This window comes from Dasypus novemcinctus, chromosome 2 (assembly GCF_030445035.2).
Source record: "Dasypus novemcinctus isolate mDasNov1 chromosome 2, mDasNov1.1.hap2, whole genome shotgun sequence".
Taxonomy (NCBI): domain Eukaryota; kingdom Metazoa; phylum Chordata; class Mammalia; order Cingulata; family Dasypodidae; genus Dasypus; species Dasypus novemcinctus.
Genome location: NC_080674.1, coordinates 141,439,915 through 141,467,886, shown reverse-complemented (window position 1 = coordinate 141,467,886; position 27,972 = coordinate 141,439,915). Strand labels below are relative to the sequence as shown.

Genomic DNA, 27,972 nt, shown 5'->3' with positions numbered 1-27,972 from the left:
CTTAAGAACATGCCTGTTTAGTTAGGCCAGTAAAACGTTTATTAGGAAATGAGAGAAAAGAGCAGAAGTACACATCCAGATGTGAATGTGGGGGCCTCCAGGTGGGTGTGGGGGGCTACCTTTATCAAAGCCCTGCTCCTAAGGTTGGGGGAAGAGCCCCGGCTGCTTGCTGTCTGACTGGCTACCCCACCTGTTAGCCGTCAGGGGGCCAAAGAGGAGGCCTTTTGTTTGGGGTTATCCAGGACCAGTGGGGAGGCCTGTTTGGAGTTATTCAGGGTCTCCCCTAGACCCCGGAAAGAGTTCCAAGCGGGCCCTCACGGCCAGGGGCATGGTGGGGTCTCTGCGGCTTTGTTCTCAGCAGCAGCCTTCCGTCGGGGGGTTCGGGGCAGGGTCTCAGGCCTCCCCTCTTTCCCCTACACTAACCCGCCTCGCCTGAGCCCTGGGCCCAGCCCCACCTTGCCCACAGCACTGACTCCCAGGGCAGACCCTGGCGCCCGGCCTGGCGGGTTAGAAAAGCACTCAGCCTCCTGCTGCAACCTTAGCCGTCGGGCGTGCCCAGAGGCACGGCCCCCTCCTGGCTCCTCTTTGGGGCTCCTGGACCTCCTTCATCTGAACGAGGGAGGGCGCACGTCCCTTTTCTTAGCTGACCAGCTCATAGGTGCGATGATGTCCTCTGAGCTTGGAGCAAGGAGGGAGGGAGGGCCGTGCCTCCCGGACCCCCTGCAGCCTCCAAGGCCCAGAAGGCTCCAAGCGGGAGTCTGGACCTCTCGACCTACATCACGTCCTTCGAGGGGGAGAAAGGCCTCTGGTGGCCAGAGGCTGGTGTGCGCAGCCCTGATTTCGAGGACTGCGCCTCCTCCCCGACTCAGCAGGGTCCGAGAGCGCGGGGCGCCGAGCGGGCTCCTTCGCTCGGCTTCTCGCGCCACCAGGTGGCTAACTCTGTAAAAGCAGCCGCGTCTCCATCTGGCCTGAGAGGGTGCGCAGCCCTGGCTGCGCCAGAGTTTTAAAAAATCCTGCTTTCAGGGTGCCATCTCTGGAGGTGAGGGCCAACATCTTTCAGAACTCACCAGGTGATACCATGTAAAGCCGGGCCTGAGAAGCACTGTAGCACCAACAGTGTCCCCTGCCACCCGGCAAGGGAAGGTTGGTGGGGTGGGAAGGGAAATTCCAAACACTTTCTAAAGAACCCTTCACTCCCTTTGCGTGGACCTTCTCCAGTGCTCTGAAAATTCAGAGGCATGTAGATCAACGAGTCGTAACTGCCGCAAGGGAAAATGTTTTAAAGAACTGTGTCCATGATTGGGCCTAAATGTCTTTAAATGTGTGTGGACATTTCACTGGGGGTCCACAGGTCCTCTATGGGTACTTATTCATTTTGTACCTTTATTTCAATGATAATATTCAAAAGTCAATGCAGGGGGGAGCAGATGTGGCTCAAGCAGTTGAGTGCCTGCCTCCCATAGGACAGTCCCAGGTTGGGTTCCCAGTGCCTCCTAAAGACAACAAACAATGAGCAGACCAGAAACAGACAAGGAGAAAAAAACGAGAAATGAGCAAAAAAACAATGAGCAGACAACAAGCAAAAACAAAACGAGCAAACAGACAAGGGAGCCAACTCAGGGGAGCCAATAAAAAAAAAAGCCAACCTAATGTAAACACACAATGAATCACCTGGAAGACTATTAACTGATTCTCCTTCCCAGTTTTGATGTCCAAGGTGAAATTTGAATTTTTTACCCTATTGATGGCAAGCAGCACTACTTTAATGGTCATGGGTGAAAGGACTAACTGGTGAAGGATGTGTTTGAGCCAGGGAAGGCTCAGAGAACATTCCACAACATGCTACAAATGGAGATTTTATAGCAATTTGAGCTGAGAAAAGAGTTGGGAGAATTGAGGCATTAGGCTGCACATGGTAGTTATTCTGAACTCAACTGATCTGTACTGTCCCACACATATTCACATCGTGTGTGAAGTTGGTGTGTGAAATATTATTGTGGTTTTAAGACTCAGAACTATACAAAAAAGTATACTCAGAGAACAGTCACGTCCCACTCATTCCTTCCACCCAGTCTCATTCCCCTCTTCTCACCATTGTGTTCCCACCGGCCCTCTATTAGTAACCAATCTCATTAATTTCTAGCTAGTCTTCCTATATTTCTTTTTGCACAATTGGCAGATACATGTATATTTTATTATATCCTTTTTTCCCATACATGAAAGGTAACATACTATCAATACTATTTTGCATTTTTCTATTTTTACTTAATATCTTTTGGGAATCACTTTATGTTCACTTCCTCATTTTTACTTATAGCTGCATATTACTACTCCACTGTGTGACCATACCATAGTTTATTCAACCACTCTTCTATATTTGGACATTTAGGTTGTTTCTGATATTTTACAACTACAAACATTGCTGCAATGAGTAATCTGTGCATACATGCTTTGCATATATAGCTTTGTTAGGTAATGTATTAGTGTCCCAATGCTGCTGTAACAAATCACCATGAATTTAGTGATTTAAAAGAACACAAATGTGTTCTTATAGTTTTGGAGGTCAGAAGTCGGAAATGGTTTCCCTGGGCCAAAATCAAGGTATTAGCAGGGCTATTCTCCCTCCAAGGCTGTAGGGAAGAAATTTGTTTCCTAGCCTTTTCTAGCTTCTAGAGCTGCATTCCTTATATTTCTTGGCCCGTGTTCCCTTCCTCCATTGTCAAAACCAGCAGTATAGAATCTTACTTCCAATATCACTTTGAGTTTTTCTTCTCTGCAGTTTCCTTCTGCCTCCCTCTCATAAGGGCATTTGTGACTGCATTTAGAGTCCCCCCCGCAGATAATCCACGATAACCTCCCCATCTCATGATCCTTTACTTAATCACATCTGCGAAGCCCCTTTTGCCTTTTAAGGTAATATTTGCAGGCTCCAGGGATTAGAACCTGTATATTTTTTGGGTGCCATTATTCGTCCTACCACAGGTAACAAATACTTTTTTGAGTTAAATGCATTTAATCGCTATAGATTTACTTGAAGCCTTCATTTTCCTATCTCTAAAAGGGAGGGATAAAACCAAGAGGTCTTTAAGATGTCTAAAATCCTATGCCTGGGTTCATTCTCCCCAGCTCAGACTGGAATAGTGGGCAAATGGCTGCTTCTAAGGCTGACTGTATTTCCACACAAGATGGTCATTCAGGGCTGCGTTGGAGCAAAAGTGTGACGTCCTTGTAGTCTGTGTCCTGAGCACCAAGTGATGGTAATGGAAGAGGTAGCTGGGGCATTATTCCTGTTGGATCCCTTGCACTCCTTACGGAAGGGGTTTGTTCCACCAAATAACTCATGATCCTGGCATGAATGCAGAGTTGAGGCGAAACCTCTTCTACCCTGAAACCAGCTTGTCTGAGCTTTCTTATTATTAGAGCTGTCAAAAAGAATCTTGTGAGGAGCTGAGTTCCCTGTGCCTAGAAGGGTCTCCCAGAGATGAAATGATCAGGTGATGGTGCAGGGGCATTTGTGCATTCTTTGGGGCTGCCCTCTCCACCTGTCCAAGGTGGTAGCCACTTGCTACAATGTGCTATTAGTGCTTTATGTTTATTAAATAAGCTTTTTTTTTTCATTTTTAAAAAAGGTTTTCATTTTGAAATAAGTATAGATTCACAGGAAATTGCCAAAGTAGTACAGAGAGGGTTCATATACCTTCACCTAGTTCCCCCAATGGTGACGTTTTCCATAACTAGAGTAGAATAGCAAAACCAGGAAACTGACGTTAGTACATGTGTGTATGATTCTATGCCATTTTATCACAATTGTAGATTAGTGTAACCACAATCTAGATACAGAACTATTCCATCACCACAAAGATCTCCCTCGTGCTACCCTTTTGTAGTCACACCCACCATCCTTTCCACCACCACCCCTAATCCCTGGTAACCACTAATCTGTTTTTCATCTCTATAATTTTGTCATTTTGAGCACGTTCATCATTGGAATAATAATACACATGTGCTATTTAAAGTGTATTTTGTTGAAACTAAATTAAACAATCCAGTTCCTCAGTAATACCAGCCACATTTCTAAGGCTCAAGAGCCACATTTAGCTAGTGGTTATCATACTGGACACAACAGATATAAGACAGTTGCATTATTGCAGAAGATTCTATTGAGAAGTGCTGCTTTAGGGAATGAGATTAGATCCATGGTTCACAAATGCTGCTTCATGGACCCAGTCACCCAAGAGGATGAAAAAAATACAGATTCCTGTTATATTACCTACCTATTGCTGTGTAATAACTCACCTCAAAATGTAGAGGCTTAAAACAACAAAGAACCTTCACAATCTCATCTACTCTTTATAGGTTAGAAATTTAGAAGTGACTCAGCAGGGAAGTTCTGGCTAAAGTCTCTCATTGAAGTTGCAGTCAAGACATCAGCCATGGGAAGCTGACTTGGCCCAATGGATAGGGCATCCGCCTATCACATGGGAGGTCCGTGGTTCAAACCCAGGGCCTCCTTGACCCGTGTGGAGCTGGCCCATGCACAGTGCTGATGTGCGCAAGGCGTGCCCTGCCACGCAGGGGTGTCCCCCTCATAGGGGAGCCCCACATGCAAGGAGTGCACCCTGTAAGGAGAGCCACCCAGCACGAAAGAAAGTGCAGCCTGCCCAAGAATGGCGCCGCACACACGGAGAGCTGACACAAAAAGATGACGCAACAAGAATAAACACAGATTCCTGGTGCCGCTGATATGATTAAAAGCGGTCACAGAAGAACACATAGCGAATAGACACAGAGAGCAGACAACTGGGGAGGGGAAGGGGAGAGAAATTAAAAAAAAAGAAAAAGAAAAAAAAGAAAAAAAAAAAAGAAACACAGATTCCCGGTGCCGTTGACAAGGATAGAAGTGATCACAGAAGAACACACAGCAAATGGACACAGAGAGCAGACAACTGGGGGAGGGAGGGAAGGGGAGAGAAATAAATAAATAATAAATCTTTTTTAAAAAAAAAAGACGACACCAGCCAGGTTTGCAACCAAGGTGGCTTGCTCATGTGGCTAGTGAAGGGGTACTGGCATTTGGGTGCCTGAGACTGGCAGGTTTCCTGGGATGTAGGGTTTCAGTGTGAAGGCCGAGACAGTTCTGGGCAAACTGGGATGGTTGGTCACTGTGATGATTCGAAGCTGCATGGACCCCAGAAGATCATGTTTTTAAAGTGAATCCATTCCTGTGGGTCTAAAGCTAGTGTAGTAAGCAGGACCTGTAGATTAGGCTGCTTCAGGTAAGGCATGGCTCGGCGTGGCTCTTCATCCTGGTACTGGATTCCCTTACAAATGGGATGAATACAGAGAGAGAGAGAAAGCATGGAAGTAAGAAGCTGAGCACAACGAAATCCAGAAGAGGACAGACCACGTACAGCGGAGTCCAGGATCGACGGCAGCCGGTCTTTGGGAAGAAAGCATCATCTGGATGGTGCCCTGATTTGGAGATTTTCACAGCCTCAGAAATGTAATCCTGTAAATTAATAAATTCCCATTGTAAAAGCCAACACATTTTAGGGTATCTGCATTTCGGCAGCTTTAGCACACCAGAACAATCGCCCTCCAGCTGATGCATGTGTGTGGCTCTTCAGGTCTGCTCGAGTGCCCTTCTGACATGTGGCCAGCCTTCCCCAGTGCGAGAGACCCAAGGGGGTCCACGGCAGCACTGCCAGTGTCTTTTATGGCCTGGCCACAGAAGTCGCATAGCTTTTTTTTTTTTTTCATTGGAAGTGTCTCTAAGTCTGGCCCACATTCAGTTAGAATCTGCACAGTTTGAAGAGAGGATTGTCACAGGGCTTGTGGGCATATTTGAACAGCCTCCCTGGGACCCCCTGAGATTCTGACTGGGCAGCTGCGGCAGGGTCAGGAATCTGCTTTCTCAAGCTTTCTTGATGCCCTCTGGTCTACAGCCAGGTGTGAGCACCAGTGGGTAAGACAGAGCTCATTCACCGACCTCAGGAGGCATTCACAGGAGGGGGAGAAGCCAAAGCAACTCCAGAACTTCCCGCCTCCAGAACCGTGTGGTGCTTTGTTAAGGCACTCCCAGAAAAATAACACAGCATCTGAGCAAAAGGAGACAATTCTTTCTTCAGACCTTAGCTCAACCGTCACCTCTTCAGAGCCTTTCCAACCTTCTTGGCTAAAGTTGGCCCCTTGGTATTATTCTGTATCTTAGACCCTTATTTGTTCCCATCACGGCACTTGTCACATTTGCAAATACTTTGACTCTCCCTGCAGTTTATGAGCTTCACGACGAAAGGCAGGGGCTGGGTCTGCTCTGTCCCACAGTCTTCCAAGGCCCAGCACAGGGCCTCCCTCATACCCGCTTACTGCTCAGAACCGTTAACGCATGAGGTGAGGTCAGAGAGAAAGGAAGGAAAGTGCTGGGGAAGGCAACGATGGAGGCCACCTGGTGACAGGTGACGATGACAGGTGATGGGAGAGGAGAGGGAGGGGGAGGGCAACCTCATCAGGTGGCCCCTGATCCAGAGACATCGGAGCACTTCATAGGCCATCGACTCTTTTGAGGATCTGATTAAATCAGTGTTTCTCCCCTTGGCACTGTTGACATTTCAAGCCACATTACTCTTTGCTGCGGGGGACTGTCCTGTGCGTTGTAGGATGGTTAGCAGCATTCCTGGCCTCTACCCCCTAGATGCCAGTAGCACATCCCTGCCCCCTATCATTACAATGAAAAACACCTCCAGATATTGCCAAATGCCCTCAGGGGAGCAAAATTACCCATTGTTGAGAACTACTGATTAAATTTATGGAGTCATTTTTCAGAAAAATGAACACATGCATATACATGTACATGCAACATTTTGTGGGTAATTCTGGGGTTCATGGGTACCCATGAATTCTGGGTTGAGCATCAGATTGCCCTTGGGGCTGGGTCAAAAAGTCAGCCTATTACCAACCCAGCCCTAGCAGGCCTGAAACGTTGATCTGAGATGAGCTCTGCCTGAGAAGCTTTTCCTCACAGCTAAGTGAGGGAGGATGAGGTCTGTTTTACACACAGGTAAAGTTCTAAGAGGGAGCGGATGTGGCTCAAGCAGTTGAGTGCCCGCCTCCCACATGGGACATCCTGGTACCTCCTGGAAAAGACAACAACAACAAGCAAAACAAACAACAAACAGAAAAACCAACTCAGGGAAGTCAGTGTGGCTCTGTGGTTGAGCACGTTTCCCACATATGAAGTCCCAGGTAAGAGGTCTCGGATTCAATCCCTGGACCCCGGTACCTAAAAAAAAAAAAGTAAAGTAAAGTAAAGGGAGTGAGCCTCCCTTATTTAAAAAAAAAAAGCTCTAAGAATTTATTATGCTGAGCTGAAGGCTGGGATGGTTCCTGGTGACAGGCCAAGAGCATGCTGCCACCTATTGGTGAACGTGTGTGAGTGCACCCATGGCCCAGCCAACTCAGGGCCACAGTGAAGCAACTTGCCTATTAGGCGGAATGCAGGTGGGCTGGCTGGTAAGAGCCTTTCTCCAAGCCTGGGCCAGGGAGCCCCCAAAAGGCTACGAGGTGTGTGACAGTCAGGGAAGCCACTGGAGATGGGATATTTTCCTATCATTTTGGTCAAATGTTTAATGATGTATTTGTCACCAAAAAAAAAAAAAAAATTTATTTCCCTCTCCCTTTGCCCTAGACACTATCATCCCTCTTTCTTAGTGTATCTCTGATTCAGGGCTTGGCCTCCAAGGGTTTGTATCTGGGCAGAGACCCTGAGAGTTGACATCAGGCCCAGCCTCTTGCTCAGCTACCTCCCCGCTGGCCAGATGGTGAGGATCCCAGAGGCCGCCCTCCCTCCCCCATTGCCAGGCTATGGCTTGGTGGAAAAGGCAGGAGCTTGGCACTGTCAGTGACAAAACCCAAACGCGCCATCTTTCTCTAAATCTGCCCATCCTCCAGTGCTCCCAGCTCAGTGGGGCCAGCACTAGGTCCCGAATTACACAGCCAGAAACATCACCTGTGCCCCTCAGTCCCACTGACTCTCCTGCCTATGGGAGCCTACTTCATCCACTTCCCTCCACCCCTACTGCTGCCTTCACCCTTGTCTGAGCCACCCTCTTCCCAAGCCCAGGCAATGACTCAGCAGGATGGTTCTTTTGTTCCAGGTTCAGCTGGAGCTTGGCCAGGACTGGCAGGTCCAGGGCAGCTTCACTCCCACATCTGTACTCCACTGGCTGGGGGTGGCATGCAGGGGACGGGCTGGTCTCTCTCTCCAGCAGGGTAGCTGGACTTCTTTTGTCAGGGCTCAGGACTAAAGAGCCTCTAAGGGCTAGGACCAGAACAGCACAGCGTCCCTTCTACCATGGTCTGTTGGTCAGAGCAAGTCCAAGTCCAGCCCAGTTTTAACTGGAGGGGAAAAAGACCCCGCCTCTCCACGAGAGGCGTTGTTGGCATCCATCTCCGCAGACAACCCATGACACTTACTCGCCTCAGGACAGGCCAGAGGCCTCTACTAAATACTCACTCACTTCATTCATGTCATTCATTTCTGCTCAAAAGTTACCTCCTTGGGAGCAGATGTGTCTCAAGTGGTTGACCCCCCACCTCCCACATGGGAAGTCCTGCGTTCAGTTCCCGGTGCCTCCTGAAAAACAAAAATGAACAACAAGCAAAAAACAAACAAACAAAAAACCCAGGGAAGCTGATGTGGCTCAGTGGTGGGGCCCCCGGGTTCAATCCCCAGCTCCTGGTACCTTAAAAAAAAACAAAACAAGAAAAAGAAAAAAAAGTCATCTCCTTGGAGTAGCCTCTCCCACCATTGCTCTACACTCACTCCCTTAATTTTCTCCACTAGGCCAGCCCTTGACACTATATTCCATACTTACTTGTCAGTCTTGCCCACTAGGACTGTAAGTGCCAAGAGGGGAGGGGCCACGCCTGTCTTGTCCACTGCTGCACCCCAGCACCTAGAGGGGTGCCTGGCCTATGTTAGGAGCTCCATGAATATTTACTGAACGAATGTTCCTAAGAACTTTGCTTCCATAGCACATATCAAAGTTCATAATTACAAATTCATTTGCATAAGAATTTGAGCAAGCGTCTCCTCTGCCTAGATGGTAAGCTCCACAGGGAAGGGAGAATCTGTTTCTACCCACCATCAGGTTAGATCTCCAGTTCTTAGTGTAGGACCTGGAAAAGAGCAACCTGCAATGAATACAGGTGGAGTGGGCTCTGCGCAAGACAGGATGGAGGGCAAAAAGTGAAGCAGCCCCTATAGGGAACCCCTTTTCCTGAACTGATACTTTTAAACCCCAAGGGTGCTGGGAGAGCAGCCACACATTGAATCTCTGTGACATTCCCTGTCATGTTGCTTGGGTCCTGCCCCAGAAATACTAATGGAGAAAGAAGGGAGTGGCCCCATGAGCCCTCCAGGTGATTCTTCTCATGGGCACCACCCTGTGTCTCTTAAGATCTTGATAGCTTTATTTATTTCCCCAGGAGACTTTGTAAGCAAACAGCCTGTTTCCATCTCCATAATCCCCTCGAAATTGAGGCATGTTTTCTTGCCTTTTTTTAGGAGGTACCAGGGATTGAACCCAGGAGCACATAGGAAGCAAGTGCTCAACCACTTGAGCTACATCTGCTCCCTATTTGCTTTAAAAAAAAAATTTAGCCCCTTGCCCTTGTTATCTGCTTTGTGTCCATTCACTGTGCATTCTTCTGTGTCTGCTTGTCTTCTCTTCTCATCTTTTCTTTAGGAGGCACTAGGAACCGATCCTGGGACCTCCAACATGGGAGAGAGGCACTCAATCACTTGAGCCACCTCAGCTCCCTGGTTTGTTGTGTCTCTCATTGTCTCTCCTCCCGGTCTCTTTTGTGTTGCATCATCTTGTTGCGTCAGCTCACGGTGCAGGCCAGCTCTCTGCGTGGGCCAGCTTGCCTTTACCAGGAGGCCCTGGAAACTGAAGCTGAGACTTCCCTGTATGGTAGACTGGAGCCCAATTGCTTGAGCCACATCCTTTTTCCCTACTTGCTTTTATGGATCCTGATGCTTAAAATCATGGAGAGGTTATAGGGGTCAATCCCCTGTGGCTGGGCAGGATCATACTTAAACCACACACGAGGCAGGGAGGTAGCAAAACCGGGTTTCCTCCTTCTTCAGAGACATGTGCATGCAATTGTGAGGTTTGTGTTTGGGGCTTAGAGAGAGAAGGGCTGGGGCCCTGATCTGGGGGGGCGGGGGAGGCTTCAGCACAGTTGAAGGGAAGCAAGTATTGCTGTAGGGGAGAGGAGGAGCCCAGAGGGGTGAGGGGGGGACAAAGGGTGGACGCTTGTTATGTAACAGTCATGGAAGAACTTGTTTTGTAACCCCGGGGCAGCAGGGCTGCTAAATTTAGATTTGAACCTGAAACTTTTGAACTTCAAGAAGTATTTGAGGCTCCTGCTGCCTGGCTCTGCTGGCTCTGGCAGGAAGGCTGTGCCCAGGGTGCAGGCAGCTGGGGAGAGGGCGGGCACTAGAAGAAGGAGAGGCCTGGCGAGTTTTAGAAGAGCCAGGGCATTCTCAGAGAAAAGCCAGGCGGTCAGCCTGCTCCCCACACCCCCTCTTCCTTCAGGAAAGGCCAGAGGAGGTCACGGAGGGCAGGAGAGGCTGCTGCAGGGACGGTGGCAGGCACCTGCGGATTAGCGGGCAGCCTGGCTGCTGATTTGTCGTCTGTCTGCCTGTCACTGCTCTCGTGGGAAAAAGGCCCTGCCCGCCAGACAGCCCAGGAGGAGTGCTGGTGGCAGGGCCAATGCGGAGGCAGCGGCTCCTCGACCCCTGGGGAGGCCTTCTGGGAATAAGAGCCAGCAGGCTGGGGCGCTCACCGCCAGGGCAAATCCCAGGTCTGTGGGGCGGCCGCCCATGCAACATCAGGGGACCTCAGTTCTCACTCCAATACCTTCAGGCTCCCCAAGACCACCCTTAGGTTCAGTGATTCATTAGAAGGACCCACAGATTTTACTGAAAACCGTTATACTCCCAGCTGTAGTTTATTATAGGGAAAGAACACAGACGAAAATCAGCCAAAGAAGGGACCCAAGGGACAGAGCTCAGCAAAGTTCCAAGTGCTGCACGTCTCGTTGTCCTCCTTGGTGTCATGGACAGTGAGAGGCCTTCTGGTGACAATGTGTGACAATATGCTGGGATTACCACTAGCCAGGGAAGCTCACCTGGTGTCCAGGGATTCCACTGGGGCTCCATGGTCAACTGCCCACGTGGCTGAGCTCAGGGGTGCAGCCTCGCAGGGGCCAAGCTGATGCCTTGTGACTCAGAGGGCCTACCCCCAATCACATTGTTAGACTAGCAGGTGTGGCCAGCCTCCACCCTAAATAAACAGGACATTTCAAGGGTTTAGAGATTACCTGCCAGAAGTCAGGGGCAAAGGTCATACCTCTCTTGTGGTAAGGTTAAATGCTTTACTCTGCACAGAGTCAAGAGTCCCCAGCTGTCCTCAAGGCCATGAGCCCATTCTTCCTGGAGGACTGACAACCACTGAGGCATGCTTCCCAGCTCTCTGGCCAGTAGGGCAGAGCACAGCTGTCCCCAACATGTGCAACCTGCACGGAGAGGTGGTAAGCTGACCTACGCCACCTGCCTTATACTAACATGCCATTCATTACTCATTCAGCCATTCGTTTACTCACCGTTTGCCACACACCTGCAGTGTGCGGGGCACTCTGGGGAGGACGCAAAGTGGGCAAAGCAGAGCCAGTCTTCACTCTCATGGAGTGCCCATTCTAGATGGGGAGACAGATAATAAAGAGCAAACCAACTACTAAATAATTAAAACTTGTGCTAATACTATGAAGGAAACAAAGGGCTGAGCTCAGACTAAGGTCACTGAGGAGAGGAGAACCTGCCTAAGGTGGGGTGGCAGGGAAGGCAGCCTTGAGGGAGACCTTCTGAGATCTAGAGAACATAAAGGCCCTAACGGTGAGAAGAATGGATGGAGGAGACACGCACTGTAAAAACGTGCCCAGATGCAGAAACCTAGTCATCCCTTGTGGCCGACAATGTCCTGTTGGGACCCAGGGCTCGTTAAGCAGTGCGCGGATGGGCGCTCAGCCCGTGTCCCCAGCATGCAGTTTGTAAACCACACAGCCTGGCAGGCTCAGATGGACAGTGCTGGAAAGCCAGCACCCATGGGCAGCCTTGCCAGGCTGGCCCAGACACCACCTCCATCTGGCCTTGGCCACATTTTAAATAATAAAAATGTGCTTGTCAGAATGGAGGAATAGAGTATAGATTAGAGTGGACTTACTGATACTCTATTGTGGAACTAATGTGATTAGTAATGGAAGTAAATGTAACACTGAGATGGAGAAAGAGGCCATGGTGGCTGCTGGGGGTAGGGAATGGGAAGAAGAGATGTGATGTGGGGGCATTTTCGGGACTTGGAGTTGTCCTGGGTGGTGCTGCAGGGACAGTTACTGGACATTGTATGTCCTCCCATGGCCCACTGGGTGGACTGGGGGAGAGTGTAAAGTATAATGTGGACCATTAACCATGTGGTGCAGCAGTGCTCAGAGATATTATTCACCAAGTGCAATGACTGTCCCATGATGATGGAGGAGGTTGTGGTTATGGTAGGAGTGGGGTGAGGGGGGTGGGGGTATATGGGGACCTCATATTTTTTCAATATAACATTAAAAATAAATTAAAAAAATAAAATAAAAGTGATTTAACAAAACAATAATAAAAAAAAAAGGTGCTTGTTAGCAGAAGCCATGGGGCCAGAACTTGGGAAATTCTCCATCAAGTTCCAGACCTCTGGGTAGTGAATACAAGTGTCCAGAAGAAGAAGGCAGCTCCATTTCTATCTTCAAGGCAAACTGCATGTCTCTGCTCACTGGGGGTGAAGTGGGGGGTGTCTTGAGAAGGAGTTCCATGTTCCCTTGCAATAAAAGGGGAGCCCAGCTGAATTTCCCCCTGGTTTTCTCTATTCCTTCTCAAAAGCCAGCCCATGCTGAGCCATCGAGCCCAGAGGTCTCTGCTGGCTCTCCAGCCCCAGCCCGTGCTATGCCCCACGTGCACCCCACGCCCACACACACCCGAGCTAGCCCCTCCAGTGGGACCTCACAGGCGCCAGGGCTTGGATCCAGATGAGGCCTGGGTTTGTCGTACAATAATTAGGAAGGTCTGCACTCCAAATCACAGTTGGCTTTATAGAGCAGAAGCCCCTGCCTCTTTACATGATTGTCTGATTTTAATATGTTTACCACATTATTTAAAAGTTTAAAAGTAGAAAAGGAAAAAAAAAGAAGTCACTCACAACCTTGCCACTCTAAGAAGTCATTAGAGAGGAGGAGATGTAGCTCAGTGGTTGAGCGCCTGCTCCCATGTACGAGGCCCTGGGTTCAATACCTGGTACCTCCTAAAAATAAAAAAGTCATTAGAGTTTCATCTTCCAGAGGTTTGTGCATTAGTTTCCTATTCCTGTTGTAACAAATTACAACCAATGGAGTGGCTTAAAATAATATGAATTTATTATTTTACAGTTCTGGATGTCAGAAGTCAAAATCAGTCTCACTGGGATAAAGCCAAGGCGGTGGCAGGGCTGGTTCCTCCTGGAGGCGCTAAGGGAGAATGTCTCCTTGCCTTTTCTAGCTTCCATGCAGGGGTTCTTAACCTTTTTTGTTCCATGGACTCCTTTGCCAGTCTGGTGAAAACCACAGACCCCTTACCACGTCCACACTATACTGTGTATTATTTAATAAATATGTCACACCTGCACCAACACATCCCCACAAGAATGTTTTTTTTAAAAATTTCAATTCAAGCTCACGGACCCCTTGTTAAAAACCCCTGCTCTAGAGTCTGTCTGCATTCCTTGGCTCATGGCCCCTCCCTTCAATCTTCAAAACTAGCAGCGGAGGATCTTCCACTCTCTCTTTCTCTGATCTTTGATTCTATCATTACATCTTCCGTCCCTCTCCTTTAGTCACATCTCCTTTTCTGATTCTGATACTCCCGTTTTCCTCTTATAAGGACTCTTGTGATGACACTGGGTCCACCTGCTTAACCCAGGATCATCTCCTCATCTCGAAATCCTTAAAGTAACCACATCTGCAAATTCCCTTTTGATAGGTAAAGTAACATATTCAGAGGGTCCAGGGACTAGGATGTGGACATCTGCGGTGGGTTGAATAGTGTCCTCCATGTCCCTCAGACCTTCAGAATCCTTATTTGGAAAAAGGGCTTTTGGAGATATACTTAGTTAAGGATCTGGAGTCCTTATAAAAGAAGACACAGGAGACATGCACAGAGAAAGACATGCAAAGATGAAGGCAGAGCCTGGAGTTAGGCTCCCATTAGCCAAGGAACACCCGGGGTCCCCAGAAGCTGGCAGAGGCAAGGAAGGATCCTTCCCTAGAGCTTTCAGAGGCAGCAGGGCCCTGGTGACACTTTGGTTTTGGACTTTCGGCCTCTGGAACTGTGAGACAATACATTTCTGTTGCTTTAAGTCACACAGTTTGTGGTGCTTTGCTATGGCATCCACTGAAGACCGACACCTCATTTTGGGGAAGGGAGTGTCATTATTCGGTCTACCACAGTTTTCCTCTAGTTTTTTTTTTTTTTTTTTTAATGCTGTGGTTGCAGTAACACTGAATAGAAGATTGCCTTCCATTAACATTGTATCAGAAGTATTTCCCGACGGGTAGTCTTTGTAACCATATTTTCTCAAGGCTGTGAATACTTCAATTTGCTCCAACTGGAAACCAGGGTGTGTTCCATCCTGGCCTCCTGTACATCTTCCTGCAGCTGGCATTTCCCATACTTAGGATTAGTGCCTTAGCAGAAGTTCCCAGGTGCAGGTCAAAGGTGTAGATTTATGGTTCTCATTACATATTCTCCTAATTGCTTTCCAGAAGGGTTGTATCTATATATACAATCTCTTCAACTTTCTTAAAAATAAAATAGAGTTCTCCATTTTTGTTTTGAGGTATTATATTTTCATTAAAGAGTATTTGGGATATGTAGAAATAGCCTAAAGAAAAAAATCACTCATAGTTCCATAAATTGAAACACAACTTTCAAGAATATTTAATTTCTTTCCAATCTCTTCCTCTCCCCCCTCTCTCTACATAAATAATTTTAAAAATATGAATATGAATATGATGTTGGGACTTCTTGGAACTATTTTAGATCTAGGACATTTCAGATTTTTGGCTATGGAAGAGAACATTTTTTATTGCCCTCATCTTGGGACGATTTCCATCTTGTTTTCCCAAATGAAAACTCTTCCCATAATACTCAGAACCTGCAGGTCTGGTTGGATTCTTGTCTGGATGGTGAGGTTTAGGGCACACAGTGTGCTGTGTGACCTGAGATCCTTGACCACAAATCCTCAGTCCTGACCTGACTCCTCCTACCCAGACTTGAGTCTGATGAGTTCCCTGGAAAATGGTTAGAAAGGTTAGGTTTTACGGCAATTCGGCTTTGTAATCAAATTAATGAATGCTAGTTGTAAGCAGAATACTTTTCTCTTTAAAAAGATGATTTATATACATTGTATCTTCATGGACCTCATCCATGGATAATGCTAAGAAATCATGTTGAAGTACAGGGACATGTGGCCCTAAAAGAAGGGTGAGGGTGTTTCAACATAGGTTCTTTGAAGGTGATTGGCTGCTTTCCACCTTGATAAATATCTTCAGTAGAAGCCCTATGACTGTAAGTTAGATATTAGAAAGAACTTACTTTACACTGGTAACCCATTCCAATGTTTAAAATAAAAGAAAAATCTCACCTGCCCTGAATGTTATACATGGTACTGATTGAAGGGAGAAGAACTGAGTTAGGACTTGGAAGAAAACCCAACCTGAAGTGGACTAAGCAAAGGGGAATTTATTGGCTCAGGCGGCTGGAGAGCACAGGGGGCAGCTTCATATATGGCCAGGTCCAGGAGCATGATGTCCCCAGGACCTAGTCAGGGACTCTTTTCTCTCCCAGAAAAAGTGGCTAGAGGACAGGCAGAAACAGCCAGGAAAAAACCTGAGGATTTAGGACACAAGGGGAAGGCTGGACACCACTCAGCAGAGAGGGCTCAGGGAGTTGGAAGATAACATGAAACCTAACAACAGACATGTTGTTCCAGAAAGAGAAGAGAAGGGAAAAGGGGAGAAAGAGTATTGAGAAAATAGTGGTTGAAAATTGCCCAACTCTCAAGAAGAAATGAATTTACATGTCCAAGAAATGCAGCATACCCAAATCAGAAGAAATGTGAATAGATCTTCTCCAAGACACATACTACTCAGAATGTCGAATGCCAAAGATAAATAGAAAATTCTGAGATCAGCAAGGGTGAAGCAAACCATCACATACAAATGATGCCCAGTAAGACTTAGCACAGATTTGTCACCAAAAACCATGGAGGCAAGAAGACCTTGGTAAGATACAATTAGGATACTGAAAGAGAAACACTGCTAGCTGAGAACTTTGTTTTAAAGGAGGTACTGGGTATTGAACCCAGGACTTTGTAGGTGGAAAACAGGTGTTCAACCACTGAACTACCCATCAGCTCCCCAATGAGAGCTGGTTTTTCTCCTTTGTTCATTTTTAGGAATTACCAGGGATCGAACCTGGACCTAGTACATGGAAAGCAGCTATATCCACTCCTTGAGAATTCTTTACCCAGCAAAATTGTCCTTCAAAATTATGGTGAGTTTAAAATAATCACAAACAAATAGAAACTTAGAGAATGCATAGAAAAGAATCCATCTTTGCAGGATATATGAAAGGAAGCCTTAGAATCCAAAAGAAAAAGACAGGAGAGAGGCTTGTTAGAGACTATAGAAGACAAGAACAGCAGAAAGGGTAACCAAAAGAGAAAAAGAGATGAAAATAATATATGACATATGAAAACCAAAGAATAAAAAGATGGAAGTAAATAATGCATTTACAGTAATATCAATGAATGTGAATGGATTAAACCACCCAATCAAAAGATACAGGCGCCAGAATGGATTAAAAAACATGAGCCATCTATATGCTGCCTACAAGAGAATCACCTTAGACCCAGGGATACAAACCGACTTAAAGTGAAAGTTGGAAAAAGATACTCAACACAAGCAATAACCAAAAAAGAGCATGGGTAGTTATAATAATATGAGACAAAACAGACTTTAAGTTCATAAATGTTATAGGAGAAACAGAAGGCCATTATATATTAATAAAAGGGGCAATCCATCACCAAGAAATAACAGTTATAAATATCATTGCACCTAACCAAAGTCACCAAAATACATGAGACAAAACTGAGGGAGAAAGAGACAACTCTGCAATAATAGTTGGAGACTTCAACACACCACTAACATCATTAAATAGAACTGGACAGAAGAGCAAAAAGGCAACAGAGAACTTGAACAATAAGATAAAAGAACTAAACCTCTCAGACATATACAGAATGTTGCACCCAAACTCAGTGGGTTATACATTCTTCTCAAGTGCCCATAGATTGTTCTCCAGGATAGACCACATGTTAGGTCACAAGGCAGGTCTCAATAAATAAGAAAAAGATTGAAATTATACAAAGCATTTTCTCAGATCATAATGGAATGAAACTGGAAATCAGTACAGGAAAGAGGTAAAACTGCAAATGTGTGGAGGCTAAACAACACACTCCTAAATAATCAGTGGGTCAAAGAAGAAATTGTAAGAGAACTTAGTAAATATATGGAGTTGAATGAAAATGAGAACACAGCTTATCAAAACTTCTGGGATACAGCAAAGGCAGTGCTGAAACTTTATAGCCCTAAGCACCTATATTAAAAAGAAGAGCTAAAATGAAAGAACTAGACAACTGCAGAAACTAGAAAAAGAACAGCAAACTATTCCTAAAACAGGCAGAAGGAAAGAAATAATAAAGATCAGAGCAGAAACAAATGAAATTGGGAACAAAAAACAATAGAGAAAATCAACAAAACCAAAAGCTGGTTCTCTGATGAGATTAATAAAATTGACAAATCCTTAGCTAGATTAACAAATAAAAAAGAGAGAAGATGCAAATAAAATCAGAAATGAAAGGGGGGAAGTTACAACTGACCCCACAGAAATAAAAAGAATCATAAGAAGATATTATGAGAATCTGTACGCCAACAAACTAGACAACCCAGATGAAATGGACAAATTCTTAGAATTGCACAATCGATGCTGACTTTACAAGAACTACAAGAACTCAACAAACCAATCACATTTAAAGAGATTAAATCAGTCATCAAATTTCTCCCAACAAAGGAAAGTCCAGTACCAGATGGCTTTACAAAATTCTACCAAGCATTTTGAGAAGAAGTAATACTAAACCTGCTGAAACTCTTCCAAAAAACTGAAGAGGGAAAATTACTCAATACATTTTATGAAGGAACATCACTCTAATAGCAAGATAAAGATACCACAAGAAAACCAGATAAAGATACCATAAGAAAAGAAAATTACAGGGAAGCGGACTTGGCCCAATGGTGAGGGCATCCGTCTACCACATGGGAGGTCCGCGGTTCAAACCCCGGGCCTCCTTGACCCGTGTGGAGCTGGCCCATGTGCAGTGCTGATGTGCACAAGGAGTGCCCTGCCACGCAGGGGTGTCCCCGCATAGGGGAGCCCCCTGTGCAAGGAGTGCGCCCCGTAAGGAGAGCCGCCCAGCGCAAAAGAAAGTACAGCCTGCCCAGGAATGGCGCCGCCCACACGGAGAGCTGACACAACAAGATGATGCAACCAAAAGAAACACAGATTCCCGTGCTGCTGACAACAACAGAAGCGGACAAAGAAGAAGATGCAGCAAATAGACACAGAGAACAGATAACAGGGGTGGGGGGGAAGGGGAGAGAAATAGGAGAGAAATAAATATATAAATAAATCTTTAAAAGAAAATTACAGGCCATCTTTCTAATGAACATAGATGTAACAATTCTAAACAAAATACATACAAATCAAATCCCACAGCCTATCAAAAGACTTACACACCATGACCAAGTGGGATTTACTCCTCATAGGCAAGGGTGTTTCAACATAAAATCGATTAACATATACACCACATTAACAAATTGAAGGAAAAAAACCCGAGATGATCATCTCAATTGATGCAGAAAAGCATTCAACAAAATCCAGCATCCTTTCTTGATAAAAACACTTGAAAGAAAGGAATAGAAGAAAAATTCCTCAATATGATAAAAAACCCACAGCCAACATACATCATACTCAATTGTTGAAAGCTTTCCCTCTTAGATCAGGTACAAGAAAAGGATGACCACTCTCACCATTGTTATTCAATATTGTGCTAGAAGTTCTAGTCAGAGCAATTAGACAAGAAAATAAAAAAATAATAGGCATCCAAATAGGAAAAGAGGAAGTAAAACTCACTATACGTGGATGACATGATCCTATATTTAGAAAATTTGGAATGTCTACCACAAAGCTACTTGAGCTAAGAAATGAGTTCGGCAAAGTGGCAGGATACAAGATCAACACACAAAAATCAGTAATAATTTTTTTTATACTAGTATGAGCAATCTGACAAATGAGGGGAAAAATTCCATTTACAATAGCAACGAAAAGACTCAAGTAATTGTACCTAGGAATCAATTTAACCAAAGAAGTTCAGGACCTCTATGCAGAAAACTATAAAACAATGTTAAAAGAATTCAATGAAGACCTAAATAAAGGATAGACATTCCTTGGTCATGGATAGAAAGACTGAATATTGTGAAGATGTCAATCTTACCCAAACTGATTTATAGATTCAATGCAATACCAATCAAATTCCAAAAGTCTACTTTAGAGAAATAGAAAAGGCAATTAGCAAATTCATTTGGAAAGGAAAGTGCACCCACAAAGTCTTTACCAAAAAAAAGAGTGATGTGGGAGGAATTTCATATTACAAAGCTACAGCGGTCAAAACAGCATGGTATTGGCATAAAGACAGACACATCAATCAGTGGAATAGAATTGAGAATCCAGAAATAAACCCTCACCTCTATGGCCAACTGGTTTTTGACAAAGCTACCAAGTCCATGTTACTGGTACAAAATAGTTTCTTCAACAAGTGGTGCTGGGAGAATTGGATATCCATAACCAAAAGAATGAAAGAGGACCCCTACCACACTTCCCATACAAGAAAGAGTTCACTTAAAATGGATCAAAGACCTAAATATAAAAGCCAGCACCATCAAACTAGTTGAAAATGCAAGGAAACATCTTCAAGATGTTGTGGTAGGTAGTGGCTTCTTGGATCTTACACCAAAGCAAGAGCAACAAAAGAAAAAAAATAAACAGGACCTCCTCAAAATTAAACACCTTTGTACCTCAAAGGACTTTGTCAAAAGGGTGAAAAGGCAGTCAATTCAATGGAAAAAAAACCTGAAAATCACACATCTGATAAGGTTTTAATATCCACAATATATAAAGAGATGTCACAACTCAACAATAAAGAGACAATGAATAGGTTAAAAAATGGGCCAAAGGCTTGAAGAGACATTTGTCCAAGAAGAAATACAAATGGAAAAAAAACAACCAAAAAAAACCCCCCACGAAAACCAAAACACATGAAAAAATATTCAACATCACTAGCAATTAGGGAAATGCAAATCAAAGCTACAATGAGATATCATTTCACACCTATTAGAATGACCACTATTAAAAAGACAGAGGGGGGCGGCGAATTTGGCCCAGTGGTTAGGGCGTCTGTTTACCACATGGGAGGTCCGTGGTTCAAACCCCGGGTCTCCTTGACCCATGTGCAGCTGGCCCATGCGCAGCGCTGATGCGTGCAAGGAGTGCCCTGCCACGCAGGGGTGTCCCCCATGTACGGGAGCCCCACGCGCAAGTAGTACGCCCGTAAGGAGAGCTGCCCAGCGTGAAAGAAAGTGCAGCCTGCCCAGGAATGGCGCCACACACATGGAGAGCTGACACAACAAGATGACACAGCAAAAAGAAACAGATTCCCATGCTGCTGACAACAACAGAAGCGGACAAAGAAGATGCAGCAAATAGACACAGAGAACAGACAACCGGGGTGGGGGGGGGGAAGGGAGAGAAATAAATAAATAAATCTTAAAAAAAAAAAAAGACAGAGGGGAAGCGGCTGTGGCTCAATCAGTTGGGCTCCCGTCTACCATATGGGAGGCCCTGTGTTCGTGTCCCAGGGCTTCCTTGTGAAGGCAAACTGGCCTGTGTGCTATAGAGAGCTGGCACAACGAGATGACCCAACAAAGGGAGACAAGCAGATACAGAAAGAAAAAAAAAAAGTGCAGTGAATGGACACAGAGAAGAGATAGCAAAGAATGGAACAAGCTGCAAAGGGGGGGAGGGGGATATTTTTTTTTTTAAAAAGAGAGAACTACAAATGTTGGGGAGGATGTGGAGAGATAGGAACACTTACGGTGGGAATGTAGGATGGTACAGGCACTGTGGAGAACTGTTTGGCAGTTCCTAAGGAATTTGAACATAGATTTGCCACATGACCCAGCAATACCGTAACTGGGTATATACCCAGAAGAACTGAGAGCAGTAACATGAACAGACATCTGCACACCGACATTCATAGTGACATTATTCACTATTGCCAAAAGATGGAAACAACCCAGGTGCCCATCAACTGAAGAATGGATAAAACTGTGGTGTGTACACATGATGGAATATTATGCAGCTATAAGAAGAAATGAAGTTGTAAAGCATATTTCAGCGTGGATGAACCTGGAGGACATTATGTTGAGTGAAGCAAACCAGACGCAAAAGGACAAACACTGTCTGACTGTGCTATTATGAACTAAATATATTGCATAATCTCATGGAATTACTAACTTGAATATGGGTCATCAGGAAATACAATCAGGTTAGAGAATGGAAAGCTGAGGGTTAACTTGCAAAGAATTGATAAAAAGGATGTGTGTTAATCTCTGGAAATGAAAAGGTGAAAGCACATGTTTGTAACTAGCAGTATTATTATGTGCGTATGACAGTGGTTTAAAGGGAAAGTCTAAGGTCATTTATATTACTAAAAGGAAAGCTAAAAAATGTAACGTGGGATTGTATAGCATAATAAAACTGCATGTAAAATATGAATATGGGTAAAATTGCATATATATGACCAGTTTTTTGAAACTGAATATAAATACTGCAAGATGTTAATATCAAACAAAAAACCTATCATGTTAAGTGAAAGAAAGCAAAATACTACATATTGTATGATTACATTTATATAAAATGCAAATATAAATCAATTTATCAAATGAAATTAGATTACTGGTTATGTAGGGCTAAGGAAGGATAGAGGGATTATGAGGTGACTGCTAAGGAGTGTGGAGTTATGAAATTGTTCTAAAATTTTTTGTCATGATGAACGCACAACATTGTAATTATACTTAAAGCCATTGATTATACGCTTTGGAAAGATTATACAGTATGTGAATATATCTCAATAAAACTCTGAAAAAAAGAAGCCCATAGGCCAGTGCCCAAGTCACATTCTTCAGTTCAGTTTCGCAGATAATAAAGTTGATATTTTCATTAAAAAAAAAAAGACTAACTTCACAGGCTTAGTGAGACCCAGAACCTGATATCCTTGCAATTCGCAATTTACTTCTTTCACTTCTCAAATGCCAGGAAAATAGCTGCTAGTGGTTTTGCTACAGGGGAAAATTACCTACTAATTTGCAATCAAATTTAGTGCACAGGGGCGTTTGCTCAGAGATTTGCCCTCTCCCCCCACCAGGGAAAGGCCCAGCATTTAGATACCAACTCAGGGGCTGCCAGGTCCCCTGCCTATCCCAGCTGATTTTCTTCAGTGCTTACTTGCTCCATGTCTCATTTCATACTTGTAACAACCCGTTAAAGTTGAAACTCTGAGAGGTTAGGCTTCTTGCCTAGAGCCACAAGCCAGTAAGCGGCTGTGAGGGCCCTCAGTGATTAATCTGAAGGCAGCACCTAGGGCAGGTGGGGACCCTGAAAGACGGGTTTGGATGCCAAAGGGAAGGACAGCCCCAGACACTTGCTTCCAGCGTCTCAACTGGGTCCCACTAACCCCTGGGGGCACCACATCTGCTTCTATCCTAGCCAGCAAGAGGTTTCTCCAGCCCCATCTTTCTGCAGGGCCACCAAGTCTTGCCCTGCCTGAGGCCCTGGCCTCCAGAATGCAGCTCACTGTACTCTGTGAGTGACTCAGCAGCTTTCTTTGCCTGCCCTTCTCTGGGAGTGGGCTGGGACCTGTGTGGGCACAGCCACGTTGGCAAGCCTGAGGTCCCAAAGGTCTGAAATCCCCGAAGGGCCTAGAGCATCCTCTCCACATGCCTGTGGTTGTCCTGTATCAGTTTCCATCTTTCTCAATCCCCTGCCCTCATAGGAACGCCTTTTCTATCCCGAGTTGCTGCTCTTTTATTTAATCGGCCACCTCCTTGCAGCAGCAGCAGCCTGTGCTGATTGCCTCCTTGCTGGCCCCAGGTGTCTTCTCCCTAGCTTGTGCCACAGCTGACTGAACCAGTGCTGTGATGCTGTAGCTCTGCTCCTCCTCCACGGGGCTCCAGACGCTTTTGAGGACATTTTTGGGCGAAGGGCGTGCAGAATCTCCACGAATTCATTAATATCCGCGAAATCATTAGTCTGCTTGGGAGAGGCTCCCGCGGGACTCCGGCCACTCGGTTGGCAGCTTCGACCACCACCCGCGTACGGCCTAGCGGGGAGGCAGCGCTCATTCACTCCACACGGGTTAATCGAGTACCGCGGGGAGCCAGGCCCAGGGGGTTCCCCACGGCGCGCCCCACTGGGAGGTACGAATGGGCGGTTCCCTTCGCGTTTCGTGAGACCCTGCAGCCGACATCCTTGCAATACGCGATTTTCTTCTTTCACTTCTCAAATGTCCTTAAAATGGCTCTTAGTAGCTCTGCTACAGGGGAAAATTGTCTGCTAATTTGCAGAGCAAACTCGGTGCGCTAGGGAGTTCCTCCCGCGACAGCTCCGGGCCAGCGCAGGGCTCTGCGACCTGGGTGCCGCGTGCGCCCGAAACTCTCAGGAGCACAGCTGCGGCCGCAACTCTGTATCCGCGCCGCCGCCACCCGGCCTGGGACTGCCCCGGCCTAACAGTCTGCGCCGGCCTTGACGGGCGGACGCGGGAGCCACCTCTCCCACCTGGGCTGGGCCCAGGTCCTGTGCCACCGGCCCCATCAATTCTCGTGTGCGTGTGTTTGTGTGTGAGAGGGAGAGAGGAGCCTCCCAGCAGCCCCGCGCGTCCTTTCTTAGCGGCCCCTGCTCAGCCTACCGGAAGACCCTCCTCTCCCCGAGCGCCTCATCCAGCGGGAGGTGTCCAGCAATGACTGGCCCTTCCCAAGCGCCGGACACGCGTGTCCCTGGGCACGCACACACCGTGCGCACGTCGGTCCCTCCCCTCCCCGTCGTCCCGTGCCCGCGCATACCCGGGCACTCACGCGCGCCCGCTTCGGGTCCTGAGGAACCCAGACGGGCCCGCGTGCAGCTCCGGAGCGGGAAGCGGGCCGGGCGGGGGCCGGGGCCGGGGCGGTGTCCCGGGCGGGCCCTGGGGGCGGGGCTCGGCGGCCCGGCGCGCGGGGTGAGGGCGGGTCCGCGCCGCCGCCGTCGCCGCCGCTCCGCCCCTGGCCGCCCCGCTCGCTGGTTCCTCTGCGCCGCAGCCCCCGCCGTAGCCACCGCCGAGCCCGCCGCCGCCGCCTCCGAGGTAGGCGCAGCAGGAACGGGCTCGGGCTCTGCGCGCGCGGGGAGCGGTGGGCCGGGCCCTGGGGGCGTTGGGAGGGAGGGGATGGGGAAGGAGCAGGCGAGAGCGAAGGGCCCAGGACCGGGCGGAGGCGGGGAGCGGGAGCGGCTCCTGCGGGGCTGGCACGCAGGTCAGCGGCTGGCGGAGCAGGCCGCACGGGCGGGTGCCGAGCGGACCCGGACGCGGAGCGGAGGCCGGAGATCCGGAGCCGCCTGCGGTTCAGCGCCTGCCGGCACATGTGGGCGGAAGGGCCCGGGCAGCCGCGTGCAAGCCTGGTCTCCCGCGGGTCTAGGTGACCTTCCTCGGCGGCGCCCTCTGGGACCGGCAGGGACCCGCAGCGTGTCCACGCGCCCGTTTCAGGCCCTCGGGAGGAGCAGTATGTGACCACCGCGGCCCCTTACCCCGGCGCGGCACGCCCGGAGAAGCTGGCACTCGGCACGGCTCACGCGTGCCAGCGCCTTCCCGGGCGGAAAGAGCGTTCCGAGAGTCGACTTAGGCCGCAGGGCAGGGGCTCGGGCCTGGGCGGGAGTGGGGCGGTGTGGCCGCACAGGTCTTGTGAGGGATTCCTGGTTGGGTCGCTCATTCATTCACCAAACGCGGCGGTGCATGCAAGGAACTGGCCCCGAGCCGGACTTTGGATTTGAGGCCTGCAGCCCAAGTGATTTGTCCAAGGTCACACAACTAGGAAATTACCAAGCCTCAGCTTCTGTTGTAAAATGGGAGCAATTTCCTCTCTCCTTCGTGGGTTTCTTGGGAAGGGTGATTAACTGAAGGTTTCAGAATAGTGTCTGGGCCTGAGATAGCCTCGGGATAAACAGGGACACTTATCCTTGAGGGTTTTTGAGAGGATCCAGCAGGGTGCTTTGCTCCACGTGGTATTCTGGAAAGAGCTGTCAGTAAATGTAGCCCCTGTTATTTGAACCATTATTGTTACTGTATTATTAACAACTCTTTGTGTGCCCAGCATTGATTAACTTTCAGGATAAGTCACGAAAAATCCTGTAAGTTTACAGATTGGCAGGGTCAAGCTGGGGCAGGAAGATTTAGTGCAGGAGCAGACCCTTCTAGTCTAGGCCTCTCCCACCTGAGGCCTCCGTCCTCTTGACCAGCATCCCCAGAGCCCGCTGTGTCGTCTCCACCGCAGCTGTGTGCTGCCGCAGCTTCTGCAGGGTCGGGTGGGCCCTGTGCAGCTCTGTCTTCACGCCTGGGATGGGGCCATCTGGCACATAGTAGGTGTTGAGGAAGAGTCTGGGGGTGGGGTGGGTAAATGCACTCCTGCTTTTTATTCAAGAGTTGACTCACCCTTACTGACAGAGTTTTATTATTCCAACATCTTGCACATATAGGTGTTCATTAAGCATTTGTGGAATGATTGAGTGGGCATATGTTGTAACTGCAGGTCCAGACCCAGTCCACGGATGTCCTTTCTGAGGGGCACATGCATTTCTTTCACCTAACGGAGAGTCACGAATATTTAAAGAGCTGCAGTGGTATGGATAGCCCTGAAGAATCGAGAGGCAGAAACTTTCTGAATTTGGAGTAACTGCTTTAACCGCATCTTTATTCTGTGACTTTCCGAGTACCGTAGGGAACTTGCTGAATAAGGATTCTACCCAAAGCCTGGGCGGGTGGCCCTTGGTGGTAGGGCGGTCCATGGCCGCTGCTGGAGGTGTTCTGCCCCACTGGGGATGGGCTGCTCTCGGCTGACTACACAGTATTATCTCTGCAGTTCTAGAATGGGTGTTTGAGTGGGGGCTAATCGTAGACATATTTTACAGGTCAGAAAGCAGGACCTCTGGCCCTGCTGGATACTAGGCAGATGTGATAAGGGGCATTCTCCCCCGCCTTTACTATAAGACGCTCCAGAGGCCCTGAAGGCTACTCTGCCCTTGGTGGGATTTCCCACAGGATAATGTCGGTGGCGGTGGTGACTGGGAGGGACGCGTGTATGTGCTCAGGGCCTTCCACAACCTGAGCCTCCGGCAGCCCCTCATGGTGCCCAAAGGGCCTGTGGCCCCCGGCCGTGGGCTCCCCACAGGCTCCTGTGGTAGCTGCCGAGGGAAGGTGACCAGTGGAATCTTTAGCTGGGTCTGGGCACGTTCCCCATCTAATTGCTTACTCTCGGGGCTAGGGGTAAGGGTGAGGGGAGTCTAAGTCCTTTATGCAGCTCTGGGCTGGAAAGAGACCCGGAGGGCAGCTAAGGCTCACAGTGAAGCCCTGACAAGAGCTGTACAGTCTAGTACAGTTTCAGTCTCTTTCTTGTGCCTGAGTGTCCCCACTATAAAAATGTGGCCATCATCATGTCCCTCTTTTTGAGGGCCTGCTCAGCACCCACACCGGCTTGGCATATGTGCTGTGATGTTGAATCCTCCACCCTGTAAGCTCTGGGAGGGAGGTGTGACTGTTGTCTCCATTTCATGAGTCAGAAGACTTGCACTGAGAGGTGAGGTAACTATCCCAGGGTCACACAGCCTGGCAGGGGTAGAATTGGAATTCAAGTCTGGCTAGCTCCAGTGCTGATGCTCTCACCTGCGGTTACCACTCTCAGGGGCCATTGTGAAGGGCTAATAGATGTGAAATCCCTTTGGAAAGTAGAACTTGCTGTTCAGAGGAGACATGTTATTTCACAGCAGTCAGGGCGTGTGCATGGCTGGGCGCAGCCAGCTGTACTGGACAGAGGTCAGTAGAGTCACCCCTATTTATTGCAAGGAGAGTGACACTGGGTGTGTTTTGGGGAAAAGGGTCAGTTGATTTTTTTTTTAAAGATTTATTTTATTTATTTCTCTCCCCTTCCCCCCTCCCGCCCCAGTGTCTATCCTCTGTCCATTTGCTGCGTGTTCGTTTTGTCTGCTTCTGTTGTTGCCAGTGGCACGGGAATCTGTGTTTCTTTTTGTTGCGTCATCTTGCTGCGTCAGCTCTCAGTGTGGGCGGCGCCATTCCTGGGCAGGCTGCACTTTCTTTCACGCAGGGCGGCTCTCCTTACGGGGCGCACTCCTTGCGTGTGGAGCTCCCCTACGCGGAGGGGTGCACACCTTTGTGGCATGGCACCCCTTGCGGGCATTAACACTGTGCATTTGAACCGGGGACCTCCCATGTGGTAGACGGATGCCCTATCCACTGGGCCAAGTCCGCTTCCCAAGGGTCAGTTTTCCCTGGGTGAAGGTGGAAGCCATTCTTCCAGGACCTGGCCTGACCGTATTTAGTTAGACAGTACCTCGTTATGGTCGTGGAAAACTTG

The 27,972-nt window shown here is 47.7% G+C and overlaps 1 protein-coding gene and 1 long non-coding RNA gene across 3 annotated transcripts in view; one reads left to right on the top strand and one right to left on the bottom strand.

The window, feature by feature from the left end:
- Positions 1-16: 16 nt before the first annotated feature.
- On the bottom strand, positions 17-24,507 carry LOC111759814 (uncharacterized). The gene is made up of 7 exons (XR_011646577.1): positions 24,424-24,507; positions 13,299-13,400; positions 11,671-11,763; positions 11,197-11,351; positions 8,552-8,632; positions 7,186-7,279; positions 17-5,509 (listed from the first exon to the last, which is right to left on the bottom strand). It is a non-coding gene; the product is annotated as an uncharacterized lncRNA (long non-coding RNA).
- VDAC1 (voltage dependent anion channel 1) overlaps positions 14,598-27,972 on the top strand; it is a 56,353-nt gene continuing 42,978 nt past the window's right edge. For both annotated transcript variants that reach the window (XM_058278741.1, XM_058278733.1), the window contains exon 1: positions 14,598-24,698. In XM_058278741.1, the coding sequence (XP_058134724.1) occupies positions 24,321-24,698 (378 nt within the window). In that variant the 5' untranslated portion in view covers positions 14,598-24,320. The remainder of the gene's footprint in view (positions 24,699-27,972) is intronic.